The 15,859-nt window shown below is 37.8% G+C and overlaps 1 protein-coding gene across 2 annotated transcripts in view; it reads left to right on the top strand.

Moving 5' to 3' along the window:
- ADAT2 (adenosine deaminase tRNA specific 2) overlaps positions 1-15,859 on the top strand; it is a 41,207-nt gene that overhangs the window by 1,243 nt on the left and 24,105 nt on the right. For both annotated transcript variants that reach the window (XR_013378111.1, XM_077895515.1), the window contains exons 2-4: positions 8,615-8,719; positions 11,941-12,091; positions 13,279-13,385. Coding sequence is in view for 1 of the 2 variants with exons in the window: in XM_077895515.1 (XP_077751641.1) it covers positions 8,615-8,719; positions 11,941-12,091; positions 13,279-13,385 (363 nt within the window). In the remaining variant the exon portion in view is untranslated. The remainder of the gene's footprint in view (positions 1-8,614; positions 8,720-11,940; positions 12,092-13,278; positions 13,386-15,859) is intronic.

The following is a 15,859-nucleotide window of genomic DNA, read 5'->3' as shown; positions in this document are numbered from 1 at the left end:
CCTGCACTCATTCACTATTATAGGTGAGTATTTTTCTCTAAGCCATGAGACATTACAGCATATATCATTTGTTTCTGTTACTTACATAATGTCCTTTTAAACTTTTTTGTTTTTAAGATTTTATTTATTTATTTATTTATTTATTTATTTATTTTTATTTATTTATTTATGATAGGCACACAGTGAGAGAGAGAGAGGCAGAGACACAGGCAGAGGGAGAAGCAGGCTCCATGCACCGGGAGCCCGATGTGGGATTCGATCCCAGGTCTCCAGGATCGCGCCCTGGGCCAAAGGCAGGCGCCAAACCGCTGCGCCACCCAGGGATCCCAAGATTTTATTTATTTATTCATGAGAGACACACACAGAGAGGTAGAGACACAGGCAGAGGGAGAAGCAGGCTCCATGCAGGGAGCCTGACGCTGGACTCGATCCCGGGACCCTGGGATCATGACCTGAGCCAAAGGCAGACACTCAACCACTGAGCCACCCAGGTGGTCCAATGTCCTTTTAAACTTGTTTCTCATACTTTTTTGAAAGTGACTCACAGTAAAAAAAAAAAAAAAAAAAAATATATATATATATATATATATATATATTATTTTGTTTTACAACCCAGTAAATATGTACATAGTTATAAACTGAAAAGTTTCACAGAACAGTACTTCACCTTCCTATGTGCAGTTTTCCTGGTATTTGTTTTTTTCTTGGGTGGAGGAGGAGAGTACTATGTATTTATGATAAATATTCCACACCCATGATCCTCTCCAGTCAGAAGTTCTTTGAAATGATGGCCTTGATCAGTCAGAGGATGGAATCTCTGACTCACCCATCTCGCGAATGGCCCCACAGGTAGCGGGAACTGGCCGTTGAACCTGCCGGTCATCTCGTCATCCTCAGTCCTGTCGATCTGGGTGGACACATGAGCCTTGGTGCTGGTGATGCGGTTGCTGGCAGAGCATTTCTGCGGCAGGTGCAGGTCCACAAATCGCTGGCGCGGTTCTGCAGGTCCAGGATGCGCCTGCCGCCACCGTGATGAGCTCAGAAAACTCTTCCGTCAATTTTTGAAAAAAAGAAAAGGCTAACCCTGGCCCCACTAACTTGATTTTATGACCCATTCTTTGAGCTTACTTCATAATTTATTTCTTCCATTAAACTTACAAGATACATAGCCTTCTGATACTTTAATTACCATTCACGTATATTTAAAAATTCATTTGTAACTTATAATATGGATTTGTTTGTCCTGAACTTCTTTTATGTTACTAAATCCTCTAAGTTGGAGAGAAGGAGTTTTCACGTGATAATCAAAATCTCACTCTCCTTTCCTCAGACCATTTCAATAATATCCTATGTTGCACAGCTTCTTACACAGAGCTGTTGCACAGCTCTTAAATAGTGAGGAGGATAATATATGCAAAGGCTAAAATATCTTAGAGTGAGCTGCATTGGTATCCTTCCGTGGGTGAGAGATCCAAAGGGCAGATGATGCCTGAATGCTGGGAAGTCAGAATGTATGGGCTCTTCTGTTTATTTTCTTTTGCTTCAGGAGCTCTCCTCAATGTGTTTATGTGTGGAGCCTACATAGATGAAATTTTCAGAGATGCTACTGCAGAGGACTTACTTAATAGTGGTTTTGAAAACAGCTAACTTGAATCAGTTATTGGGCTTTCCCATTCATGTAGCAGAGCTGTGATTTTTTTTTTCATGTTTTCATATTTTGGGTCTTTATTTTCCTTTCAGTGTCTTTTGGTCATAGTATATTGGAACATTTCCTCCACCTATCTCTGCACTTATTCTCTAGACTTCTAGACTAACCACGTAAGTCCTTTTACTACCTTTTGCTGTGTCCTTGGGAAGTCACTACCCCTTCTGTTTCCCTTCATACTCTTTAAAATGAGATGATTGAACTCCACATACTTTCTCAGATCTCTCTGGCCTTGACATTTTTGTCTCTTAATTGGATTATAAACACCTGGGGGATGTGATTACCTAGTTTACCTACTCCTACATAGGGTCAAGGAGGCCCTTACTTAGTACTTGTATTTTGATTTTGGACTATACATGTTCTTTCAGGTCTTGAAGGGGGAAAAGTGCTTGTCATAAATCTTAGCTTTGTTCATTCATTCCCTCTCCACTACAGAAACTTCAAATCTTGAACTACTTTGAAGATTGTTGAAGTAATTCAAGGTATACTCTGTAGTTCTGAGAAGAGTTTAAGATTAGAGAGGAGGCATGGCTAGTGCCAAATCTGTTCACCTCTGAGGAATTTGAAAGTGAAATATGCAGTATACATGTAGTAGGGCAGATACTAGCATTATCATTGCTTTTGTGCAGAGTAGACATATCTAAATGGCCAATATGAGTAAGTAGAATGTCTGGCTCTGATTGGACCAGGCAGGTGAACACAGCCAAGTCATATAATTTCTGGGTCTTACTGTCTTCATGTTTAAAATAAAGGGGTTGCACTAGAAAATTTCCATCCTAATCTCTGATTTTAATCTACAGATGTAAGCCTGAATTATAAAAGAAAGGAAAACAGTTTTTGAGAAAGGTTAAAATCTATTTTTTTTAAATCATCTAAAGTTGGTCTGTACAAAAATCAATACAACCCTAAGTCTTATAGGTATAACATTTACGGAAGGCAACCTGACATTAACAGCCTCAAAAAAAAAAGTTCATATCAATTGACATAGTAATATAATTCTGTGGCATTTATCTTAAGGAAATAGTTTAGAAAGATAAAAGCAATCATTGTCATTTCAGTGTTATATGTAACAGAGAAAATTGGGAAGCAATTCAAACTTCTGATAAAGGGAAATGGTTAAATTATGGTACATTACTGTGTTGAATAATGTACTGTATCAAAATGATTATGGATACTATGTATAAACATGACATTATCACAGCTATCACACTCAACATTAAGCAAGCAGAATACAAATTGTTTTATACTGTACATGTACAAGCAAACAATACAGATTATTTTATAGTATACACATAGATTTAGAGGTTAGACAGGCATATGTTCAAACTATAGAATGCCTACTGGCAACTAGCTAACCTTGATAGGCTCTTAACCTTTTAGCCACAGAGGCCTCTTCTATAAAATGAGTATGTAGTATCTATTTAACAGGGTTGTATAGATTAAAAGAGATAATGTTTATAAAGCCCCTGACACATTATGCTCAATAAATAAAAGCTGGTTTTTTTTAAACTTTTTAAAAAATCAATTAAAGACTAGAGAACACAAATAATTAGTTAACATGGTAAAGATACTTTTTTTTTTTAAGGTATGGGTCATTTTAAAGAAATTTTTCACTACACTTTTGTAGTAAATACCTAATTAAAGAGATAGTGTAAGAAGAATAAAACCAGAAAGGAACCAGTGGTAAATAAATATTAGTGGAATGTAGATGGGCTCTTTATTCCATCAAAGGCAGAAAACAGAGGAGAAAAACAGGTGGGTTTTAATTACATAAATATTAAAAACTTCTGCATGCTAAAAGGGCAAGGTACAAAGTAACAAAGCAAATTCGTAAAGAAATGATCGGACTCGAGTTGGTGGGAGAGTTGGAAAGTATGGGATGGGATGGGATGGGTTGAAAATTCTGTTTATTATTTAATTAGTTTAATTAACTCTATTTTGAACTTGACAGCAAAGCAAACATGTATTTTATTGAACAGCATTTCACCTAAACCCAATTTTGTGGGTTTTTGGGGTTGTTCTCACCACCTCCTCCCTAACCCATGTTTCCCAACTGCTCACCCACTCATCCTCCACATGGTGGGCTGGGCTATTCTTTATTAATAACCTGATTTGCCCTTTTAAATACTCTCCTCATTAATGGTTTCTCTCTCATTTGGACAGCAGTTGAAGGCTTTTCACAAAAAACAAGTTAATCTATGTAAGAAGGAAGATAATACTGGGAGTTGGGACAAGGAGCAAAGGAGATAAGTTTGCTGGAAGGAAAAAGAAAATCCAAAGGAAAGAATGAAATGCACACGCCCAGTTACCTGGGGGCCTGGGTGGAGTGGGAGGCTGCCAGGCTTTCTTCCAGGTGACTAAGTCAGGACTTGGAACCCCACTGGGCTTCATGGGTTCTCCTTGTCCTCTGCTACTTCTTCTCAACTTAGCCTTAAATTCTCTTCTATGTACTTGAGGTAGCAACACAGCCACACATAAAATTCTTCAGGAGATAGTTTTACAGAAAATCTTTGTCACATGCACCCCTCATTTGTTCTTCGCTTGCAGTTTTTTATCCTTAAACTTTCTAGATTTCAGTTTCTCAAGTTTCCCTTTTTGTCCCTTACTAGACCTATTTTGAACCCAAAAAGTGACAAAACAGCTGATCAGTGTAGAAAGAGTAGAAATTTGAGGCAGAGTGGCCAGGAAGCTCGTACCTCATAGGTGTCCATAAATATTTGTTGAAGAAATGAATGCCTGGAGCAGATTACCTGGATTCTGTCCCTGGCCTCTCACATGAGCAAATTCCCTAATTTCCCCATGTCTCCATTTGCTCATTTCTAAGATGGGGAAGCTCACCGAATCTATCTCATAGCATTGTAAACAAAATGCATTAATACTTATAAAGTGCTTAAAATAGTCCTGGGTCAAAGTAAGTTTTTCAGGAAGGTATAAGCTCTTATGATTTGCAAGCTTAGAATCAGAACAGTTGTATGTAGACATAACAGTCTGTGGTAATAGTTAGAAGCTAGAAATCTAACCTGTAGATAGGTCACTGTTCAAGCCACTGGTTTTCATTTCCAACATACCCCCCAAAATTGCATGTGTGTCACTGATCCTTTTTTCTTGGCCTGTTTTCCTTTTGGGATCTTCTGAAACAGCACACTCTTGATTTTCCTTCTACTTTATTAAGCATTTCTTCTTCATCTCCATTGAGTATCTCTCTCCATTGCAAGATAATTCTTGTTTACTCAGCCTTTATTATTTTTTAAACTTTTCCTTTTGAAATAATTATAGATTCACAGAAGTTGCAAAGAAAGTATATAGGGAAGGCTCATGTACCCTTTACCCAGCTTCCCTCCGTGGTAGCTAATCTTACGTAACTGTAGTACAATAATCAAAACCAGGAAAATGACATCGATGCAATCTGTAGGGCTTACTCAGATTTAATCAGCTTTGTATGCACATGTGTGCATAGTTCTATGCAATTTTATCACGTTTGGTTTTGTTTAACCACCACTAGAACTGCTCAATCACCACAAGGCCACCATTCCCTCCTAAGCCCTTAAACCCTGGCCAGCATTAATCTGTTCTTTGTATCTGTAATTTTGCATTCAGGAATGTTATATATGTGCATATGGAACCTTTTGGGGGTTGGTTTTTTTCATTGAGCATGATTTCCTTGAGGTCCATCCAAGTGTTAAGTGAATCAGTGGGTTACTCCTTTTGTTGCTGTGTGGTATTCTATGGGATGGACATACCACAGTTTAACTATTCATCATTTGAAGGACATTTAGATCATTTCCAGTTTTTGCCTATTACGAATAAAACTCCTATGAATATTTGTGTCTGTATCTGAATTTATGTATTGTGTGAACCTAAGTTTTTAGTTCCTTGGGAGAATGCCTGAGAGTGCAATAGATGGGTCATATGTTAACTGTATATTTTGCTTTTTAAGAAACTGCCAAACTAGTTTCCAGAGGGGCTGTACTATTTTACAGCTCTACCAGCAGTGTATAAGTGATCCTGTTTTTTCCTCAGTCTCACCAGCATTTGGTGTTTTTACTTTTTATTTTAGCCATTCTGATAGGTGTGTAGTGATAACTCATTGTGGTTATAATTTGCATTTCCTTAATGGCTAATGGTATGAATATATTTTCACATATTTATTTGCCATCTGTAGGCCCTCTGGTGAAGTATTTCATAATATCTTTTGCCCATTTTCTATTCGGATTGTGTTTTGTTTTGTTTTTGTTTTTACGGTTGAACTTTTAGAGTTCTTTATATAGTCTTGATAGTAGACCTTTGTTGGATATGTGGTTTGCAAATATTTTCTTCCAGTTTTAGCTTGTTTTTTTTCTTCTTCTTAACAGAGTGTATTCATTTCCTATGGCTTCTATAACAAATTACCACAAACTTGGTGGCTTTAAACAAAAGTTTATTCTCTTACAGCTTTGGATGCCAGGTGTTTGAAATTCATTTCATTGGGCCAAACCCAATGTGTCAGCAGAGTTGCATGCCCTCTGAAGGTTCTAGAGGAGAATGTTTCCTCACCTTTTCCAGCTTCTGGAGCAATGTTCTTGGCTTCACTCAAAGTCCCTCCCTCTATCTTCAAAGCCAAAAGTGTAACGTCTTCAAATCTCTCTCTTTTTCTCTGTCTTATTAGGACACTTGTGATTGCATTTAGGGTCACCTGAGTAATCCAGGATAATTTCCTATCTCAGGATCTTCAACAAATATTTGTTGGGATGAGTAAATGATCTCTCTCCTGTGTACTTGGAGTTCAGTGTATTCCAAATCTTACTTTAAATAGTGTTCTTTGTATGCTGATTCCCTTAACTCATGGATACTTAGCATCGCAGTCCTTACTGCCAGCCCTCCTCCTGGCTTTCCTTTCTCTAGTACCCAGTGATGCATTTGTATATTTATTTGCATATATTCACTAAACCTTGGAACTCTTCAGATTTCTGAACTTTGCATAAACTGGGCATGCTTTAACCATTGTTACAGAACTGGACAGCCTGTGGGTGGTTCATGACTCAGTTTGGAAGAATAGAGTGTTACTGCTTCAGATACTGTCTCCTTACATCTGTGCAGGGCCTAGCTATGTCCCACTACCCTGGAGGAGGAAAGGGAGATACAGAGAAAGGAGAAGGAAGGGGCTTTTCCTTTCACCTTTATTGGCCCAAGGACAAGTTAAGTGCAGGGGGAAGGAACCCATGTTAGAATGATGATAGGAAGTTATTGCTACTGTAAATAAAGTATAGCTGGGAATAGGGTCTAGTACAGGAGGAAGAACATGCTGTTTTAAGCAGTGTCTTCAACTTCGCACTGTATATGCCTTATGCTGTGTGTGAATACCTACAGTTACTTGGTAATCTGGTCTTCCAGAGTATCTTCAAGCCTCTCAAAATAAGAAATGCTATGCTTTTCTAGAAACAGCCATACTTGGATTTTCTTGACTGTAGTGAGATGGAAATGATTATACACTAGTTTAAGAGTTGTGCTCTTCCTCTGTTCTCTCTCAGCAGCAGGATCAGGGAACATGCAGATGTAACCTCCTTGCTTTCTGCTCTTTCCCCAAAGAAGTATTTTTTAGCTGTCTTGGCCCTCGGCTTCTCTGGTTCAGTCAGCGACAGAGCTAGAAGAAAAATGGACAGCCTATGGTGGAGGAAACTGCCAATATAAGCATTGGTTTACCGTTTCCGAGATGATGGTGGTGGAAATGCTCTTAAGCTTATTTTCCTAATTTATATTTTTTAATTGAAATGTACTTTACATACAATGAAATTCACAGGTCTTAAATGTGTTGTCCATTCAGTTTTGACTGATGCAAACATCTGTGTAATTGATACTCTCTGCAAGATAGAGTTTTGACCGCCCTGGAAAAAAGTTCCTTGTGTCCCTTTCCAATCAGTATACACATGCCCATCCATGAAAAAATTGCTATCATTGTGTTTACTTTTGTCTGTTCTAGTATTACACCTGAAGAGACATACAGTGTATATGCTTTTATGTTTGACTTCTTTTACTCAGCATGTCTGAGATTCACCCATGTTGTTATGTGTATCTCCAGCTTGTTCCTTTCATGCTGAGTCTACCATGTGACTATGCCACAGTTTGTTTATCTGTTCTCTTGTTGATGGACACCTGTGCTGTTCCCAGATTTGGGCTATTATGAGTCAAGCTATTATGAACATTCTATTTTAGTATATATGCTACCGAAGCAAGCACTGTTATGAACATTCTTGTACAGGGTTTTGTGTGTGTATATCTGTATGGACATATATTTCCTTCTCTTAAATAAATACTTAGAAGTAGAATTTGTTCCTAGGTTATATGTATATTTACCTTTTAAATAAATTTCCAAAGTGTTGTCCAAAGTGATTATGCCATTTTCACATAGAGTGCACCAAAGCTTTTCTTTTGTCAAAGCAGAAATAGCATAGAGAGACATCCAGTCTGGTTACCTTTTTGCTATTGGAACTCTAGAAGGTATCTTCTTAATATTCAAAAAATTAAGCAAGTAGAATTTCAACAAGGGAAGGACTTCAATAAAGTATTTATACATGTTATCTATTTTCCTTTGCAAACATATATATGATCTCTGAAAAGTTGCACAGACCCTGCCACTGCAAGAATAAGAGTCAGTTTTATTCTAACAGCCTTTTGCTCACTTCTGCTTGCAATGAGAAGAAGAAATCAGGGGCTCAGAACCTATGAAAGGTTTTTTTTCTGAGTCTCCCTTAATATGGATATAACAGAGAACAAAGGCACTAAATATTGAACTATATTTAGGGGGAGGGAGAGCTCAGCTGTGTTTCTTTGTTCTAGTGTTTATACATGTGTACTTATGCTATGTCTGTTTCTTTCCCGTAATATTTCTAAGTATTGAACATTACATATTAAATTTTCCACTTTGTCTTTTAGGCCAAGGAAGCCCTAGAGAATATTGAAGTTCCTGTTGGCTGCCTTATGGTCTACAACAACGAAGTTGTGGGGAAGGGACGAAACGAAGTTAATCAAACCAAAAATGTATGTCATTTGAATAATCTAATTGCAAACATACAGCAGTGAAGGTAGGAGTGCACTGAACTTCATCACAGTAGCAAGAAGATGGGTCTGTGTCAAGACCCATAGGTACTGATGAAAGGGTAGTCTCCCTTAACATTTCTTTTTTTGAATGCCTTCATTTCTAGTTATAAAGTGATCCATGTTTTTTAAAATTTGGAAAATTCAGAAAAATTTAATGAAGCAATAAAATCTTTGGGGTAATTTTCTATTTTATGGAGTTCTACTTTAGCACTTGAGTGAAATTCAAGAAGGGATATTAGGACATTAGAGTGTCAGTACTGAAGAAATGAATCTAATCTCCATCCTTAGCAAATCTAATACGAAAATTCCACTTTACAAAACACATCAATTTAACTCATCACATTCTTTACTATCTTTACATATTGTTTTCCTCCTGGTAGATTAAAAAATCATCTTAGTTTATATATTTGGAGGTATTAAAGGATTGTATAAAGGAAACTGTTATATATAATTCAATGGAATAGTCTCTACCATCTGCTGTCTCTGTACCTATATGTAGTATTACACTTTATTATTTTTTCTTTTTTAAAAAAAGATTTTATTTACTTATTGAGAGAAAGAGTGACTGAAAGAGCACAGGTAGGAGAAGCAGCATAGGGAGAGGGAGAGCAGGAAGCCTGATGTGGGGCTCTATCCCAGGATCCAGGGATTATGACCTGAGATGATGGCAGATGCTTAACCACCTGAGCCACCCAGGCACCCCATCATTCCATACACTATTATTTTTTATTTTATTTTTTTTATTTAACAACTTTTTTTTAGAGAGAGAGAGAAAGAAAGTGTACATGTGTGCACAAGTGTGGCAGGGAGAGGCAGAAGGAGAAGGAGAGAGGAAATCTTAAGCAGGCTCCACGCTCAGTGTGAAGCCTGATTCAGGACTCGAGTTTATGACCCTGGGATCATGACTTGAGCTGAAATCAAGAGTTGGACATATAACTGACTGAATAACCCAGGCGCCCTGGCATTATACTCTAATAGATTGTGTGCCTTTATATTACTGTGGTTAGGTTGAGAAGTTCATGAATTAAGGCAGTATTTCTTGGTATTCCAGCAGTGTGTCACAGTAAGTATAAATGAAGTATGCAATTTTAGGATTATCAGAAATACTAGGTGGACTCACAGCTTCTAACCATAAGGGCACTCACATAGACTTTGATCTTATTTGATCTTGGGAACCAGAGAACAAGTGTTGGTAATAGTGCTATGGGGAATTTAATGTTTATCTAGCACATCTATCAAAAAGAAAACACATGCAAAGTAGGAACCTAGATTCACAAAGCAATTATTATGTGGTTATCAAAACACTTGCGAGATAAGTAATAAACATAATGTAGCAATCGTGAATATACAGATACTTGTCTGGGTGTAAAATTCTGCATTTTAAGTAATTGCCCTGTCTCCATATTTGTATTTTGTGATTTGGTATGATATCTTTAATATCAGAACTTTGAATGCCCTAAAGTCATCCATCTAACCCCCCAAATGACCTGGGTTTCTTCTGTATCTTGAAATTAACCTGCATTTATTTTGGTTTATGTGTCCTTTAGAAAATTACTCTACAAAAGTCTTCTATAGAAAGACTCTTGACCCCAAATAAGGAAACCTGAGTCCTACTTTTGGCTCTGATACTACCACCACTCTTATCACTACCATCACCTCTCCCAGCTGTGTGTTTTTAACATGTTTTAAGTTTGCTTATAGTTATTCATTACTAAAAGAGAGGTTGAGGGGCACCAGGGTAGCTCAGTTGGTTAAGTAGCCGACTTTTGATTTCAGCTCAGGTCAAGATTTCAGAATCCTTGGATCAAGCCCTATTCTGGCTCCCTGCTTAGTGGGGAGTCTGTTCCTTCTCTGCCTCTCCCCCAGCTTGCACGCGCTCTCTCTCTCTCTCTCTTTCAAATAAATACATCTTTTTTAAAAAACCCAAAAAACACTTATTTGTAAGACACCACACCACTCTGGATTTTCTTAAAAAAAAAAAAAAAAAAAAAAGGTTGATTGCAGTGATTCAGTTCAAAAGTTACATATTGAGAATCCTAGGGAGATTTGGTTCAGTAATTCTGAATCTGATTTTTAAAAAGTACCTGAGTTGGGGAAACTTTTTTTTTTTTAAGTTCCTCAGTTCTGTATGCAGGTAGGTTTGGGAACCTGTTTTCTAAAGTGCCTTACAGCTCTGAGTTTGTACTTCTGTCCGTGCATTGCTTCCATCTGCCTATAGCTTCAATGGCACCTTGGCCACTGTGCCAGCATTTCTCACACCCTATTCTGTGTCACAGGTAATGAGAAACTTTTTATTTGCCCCAACCAGATTTTATACTTGTTGAGGACAGACTTTTTAAATCTCACATAGGATTTAGCACAGTGGCTTATACATAGTTAGCAATCAGAATAAGCTTATTGATAAATGTTATTATCCAAATGTTATTAATAATTATTGCACACAGAGCACATATATAGCACACAGCATCTGCTTCGTATAATTCAGTGTTTTATGAGGTAGAGATGCCAGTGTACCCTGTATTACAGATAAGGGAACCACAGAGAAGTTATGTAACTTGCCCAAGGCCACATAATTAGTGATGTCACAGACAGGATTCAAATTTAGGTATGGTTATTTCCAAATGCTATGTGATTTCTCTGTATTCTACGCCACCCATGAGGTATCTGAGACTGATACCAAATCTCTGCTTTTCTCTAGAGTCTGCCAGAATATAAAATCTCATCCCAAAGAAAATGTAAGTGATGACATTCCACTAATTAAATACAGATTTGTGTAGAGTGAAGTGAAGGATAGCTTTGAAAACATTGACAATGGAGCACATGCTTAAAGACTTCACGCTTCCCCTAGAATATTCACAAACTCTAGACTGTCCCCACCACCCAGACTTATATTTTCTATGGCATTTTAATTGAAAGAGCATCCCTTTAGGTTCTGAGATACTTAACTAAAAATATGGCATAATTCTCATGGCATCTCCTATAAGGTGTCTTTTCTTCATGAGGTTATGGGAATAGAACTGGGAAATACATTGCCAAGTGCTAAGAGTGTCCCAAAACTTTATTCATTAAAATGCCAGAAACATCAGGCCCATTTTGTTGTATTTATATTTGAGTGTTTGTAAAATGCAGTTACATGTTGATGCCAGTGCTTCTTTTTTCAGGCTACTCGACATGCAGAAATGGTGGCCATCGATCAGGCCTTAGATTGGTGTCATCAAAATGGCAAGAGTCCTTCTGAAGTATTTGAACACACTGTGCTGTATGTCACCGTGGAACCGTGTATTATGTGTGCAGCTGCTCTCCGCCTGATGAGTATCCTTTGACTTTGTAAGTTAATGTCTTGTGCCTCTCCTATAAACTTAAAAATGGCCAGACACATAAGCTGTTTTCTAATATGTGAAAACAGATCTGTGAAACAAGTTATAATATATTGTACCCCTTGGCCAAAAAATTTTTAGGAAAGATTTTTGAATAATAAAATTACTTCATTTTATATCAATAGATATAAAACTGTTAGCCAAATAAACTAGAGAAAGAAAAACTAAGAGCTAACTACTTATGTAAGGATAAGTCATAAATTAAGGTAGATGATAAAACTGTGCAGAGAATAGGTCTGAAGAATATGCAACTTTGGATAATAGATTATTGGTGCCTTTGGATATAGATTATAGGTGATTTAAAATTTTTTCTTTCTCTGCTTATATGTTTTTGTTTATTTTTGCCATGAATACCTATTACAATGTGTGAAAAATTTTAAGTCAAAAGTAAATATAAGGTAAAAAACAAGTCATTTATAATGGAAATTGAGAAAGTTACAGCTCTTTGAATTGTCTTTCATAGAATGACACACATATTGAGTGTTAGCAAGTTTGTCTCCAAAATCTTTAAAAAATTATTTGCTAGTTCAAAAATTCAATTTCATACTTGTGCATTTTTATGTACTTATTTTGCTGTGTATGTGTGAAAAATTTTATCACTTTAAAAGTAACACAGGGTTTTGAGTATAATGTGTACAATCTCTACTGTGTAAAGAGGGGAGTTCTGGTCAACTTAGAACTCTCTCCCTATCCTACCTTACAAAGTGGTTCAGCTTTGATCTGTTTTATATTGGGGCACAGGTTATATTTTATTTGGGGAAAGATGAAGGGACAATCCTATTTTTGAAAGGTGAAAATCCCTGGGTTAAATTCCTACTTCCTTTCTGGCTCCAATTCTCTAATGACTCAAAGAAAGTGAGTTAGGAAAGACAAGTGAGAACACCAAACTGTGAACATTTAGCAACTATGTAGTCAGTTTTCATTATTTGCAATTGGAAGATGTTAATCTCTAAATCCTTTAAACCTCTTCCTTTGTGTAGATGGATTGTATGATTTTTAAGACTGAGCCTAAGTATAACTGTTTTTAAAAGTAGCCAGAGCCTTTCTGTCCAGGATGGCCTGGTTTTGTCACTATATGCACTTGAGCTGCACATTCTCTTCAGGACCTTAATTCTTTCTCATAAATCCCACTGGTTGTATATGGCTGTCAGAATGAACGATTTGGCGGTTGTGGCTCTGTTCTAAATATTGCCTCTGCTGATTTACCAAATACCGGGAGACCATTTCAGGTAATATGATCTGCTTATGCTTTTTCTTGCTAATTGGTTGGATCTCTTTATCGGCTTGAGAATACTTCACATGTGGTCAGGATACCAAAAGGCTGTGCTAGAACCAGGCCAACTCTGGGACCTCTGGTCAAGTTCATTTTTGCCTCAATAGAAGAAGACAGCTAATCATTTCCAGGTGAGTGCTTGGCTCTTTTAATTAGCAGAATCTCTCCAGAAGAAGAGTCTGTGGCCTTCCCAAATGTCTTCTGACAGTCTTCACCAATGCCTTCAGGTATGTTTGGTGATGCTGTCACTTTGGCATTTTCACTCAGTTGATTGTCCCCACCTCCATGCTGTACCACATTTGTGTGAAGCTTCTCCTCTCAGTGACCGTAGATGCTATTTACAGTTTACACACAATATTTTTACACAAAGCCAGTCATTTTGCTTTATTGCTATGTACTATATTTTTAAACATTTTTTTAAAAAAAGATTTTATTTGTATTTATGAGAGTGACACAAAGAGAGAGAGAGAGAGCCTAGGGGAAGGAGCAGAGGGAGAGGGACAAGCAGACTCTGCTGAGCACTGAGCTGGATGTAGGGCTTGAACTCAGAACTCCTGAGATCATGACCTGAGCCCAAACCAAGAGCCATACGCTTAACCAACTGAGCCACACAGACATCATTGTTGCTGTGTACTACTTTTGGTGTCTAGCAATGAATACCTGTATTTCCATTATTACCGCCCCCCCCCCCCGCCTTTTCAATATTGAAATTTCCCCCAGATCCAAGAATCCATATTACTTTCATCTTCTCTTAAAAATTCTACTTTCCTTTTAATCTTGCCACCTGTCCCCAAGTTTTTGTGTTTAAGGCTATGAGCACTAGGAAATGATATTTCAGAGTTTGGCCTATAGACACATAGCATCTTTCACAAACTAGTTTGATTGTTTTTTCTAAGGTTAATCCTAAAATATTATGTTTTAACAAGAAAAGGATTTAACAAATGCTGGACATGGTGGGTGGTTAACTTCAAAGATCTCAGCAGTTCTTAGGAGAATACTGAGTACCTATGAAGGGCTAAATTTGGGTGAATCCCACTGAGAATAAGTTTTGGAAAACATTCTATTTTGAGTTTTCCCAGCCTAACATTCTTTCCTAACAAATTCTGTACATCTGAGAATAGATGACTTTTAACATCACATCAAACAAATTGTAATAGAACAACGGAGAGTAAACAATATGATCGGCTTGACCATTAAGAAAATCTGCAAAGTGATTTGATTTTTCCAATCACTTATATCAGTACTTCAAAATTTGCTTAGTTAGCTCTTTCTTTACAAGCGAATTACTGACTCTGTACTTCATTTATGAGAAAGCTAAAGAATTTCTCAAAACTTCTGGGCAGAACAAAGATGAACCCTTGGATATCAGACATGGGTAGAAAATTTCTCTACAACACAGTGACATTGGTTGCATAAACTGTCCTCTCTTACACATCTCTGCACAGAGTTGATCTGGCTGAACCAAAGAATAAGTTTGTTTGTAGTGTATGTACCTGGCCTAATTGGCTTCAGTGAAATGATGACCCTTGTTTGAAGACCAATCTCCAGGTTTGATGCCAAATTATGTTTTGTTTTTGTTTTTAATGTTTCGAGAGTCTAAAGAAAACATTGATGCCTTAGGTTTCTGGATCCTGTTTTCTTCCTTTATTTGGTTGGGTTGGGCAGGGGGTTTTGTGTGAGGTGTTTTTGTGTTTTTTCTTTTTTAGTTTTGTTTTTCACATACCCTTGTGTGGAGGGCTGACTTTCAATAGATTGCAGGGAGAGAGCTGCTCTGCTACATGGGAAACCCTGACCCAGAAGCAGGTTCCCCATGAACACTCACTGGTGATGGGTGAGGTGGGTAGGCCCGTTCCAGTCTTGCTGTTTCCCAGGAGGAGGGGCTTACCACACCAGACTGTATTGAACAGGACTGTGTGGAGCAGGGTGTGAGGGTACATGGGCAGCCTTGGGCTGGGACAGCAGGGGGACAAGTTCTCTGAGGCCAATGAGGCTCTATGTCACTACCCAGTCTTCTGCTTGGGTGGGTTTCTGACTTAGCACATTCAGTCATAATCCCACAGGTGGTAGCTTGGCCCCATTGGCTCCTTAGCCAAGCACATATACCAAACGTATTTTTTTAAGAGCATTCTCACATGATTCCACTGAGCAGCCAAGGTGGAGGATCATAGCTCTAACTTCATAGGTGAGGAGGTGCTTTGTGCTCCTTATGTTCATGAGAGCATAAGGAGAGGTGGGAGATCTGAGGAGCATGAGAAGGAGGCCTGAGAATAAGGGGATTGACCCACCATGGTTAGAATGATCGGAGAAGGTTGGGAGAACTGAAAAGCTAAGGAGGGGAGAGTTCTAAAAAGAAGTGAGAATGGTCTGTAGTCTCCACACTGCAAAGAGTTGTGGAAGTTGGAAAGGAAACCAGTGTTTTGGTCAATAGGG

The sequence above is a fragment of the Canis aureus genome, chromosome 1 (assembly GCF_053574225.1).
Source record: "Canis aureus isolate CA01 chromosome 1, VMU_Caureus_v.1.0, whole genome shotgun sequence".
In the NCBI taxonomy this organism is placed as follows: domain Eukaryota; kingdom Metazoa; phylum Chordata; class Mammalia; order Carnivora; family Canidae; genus Canis; species Canis aureus.
The sequence above is the reverse complement of the archived record's forward strand: the minus strand, read 5'-3'. Positions and strand labels throughout refer to the sequence as shown.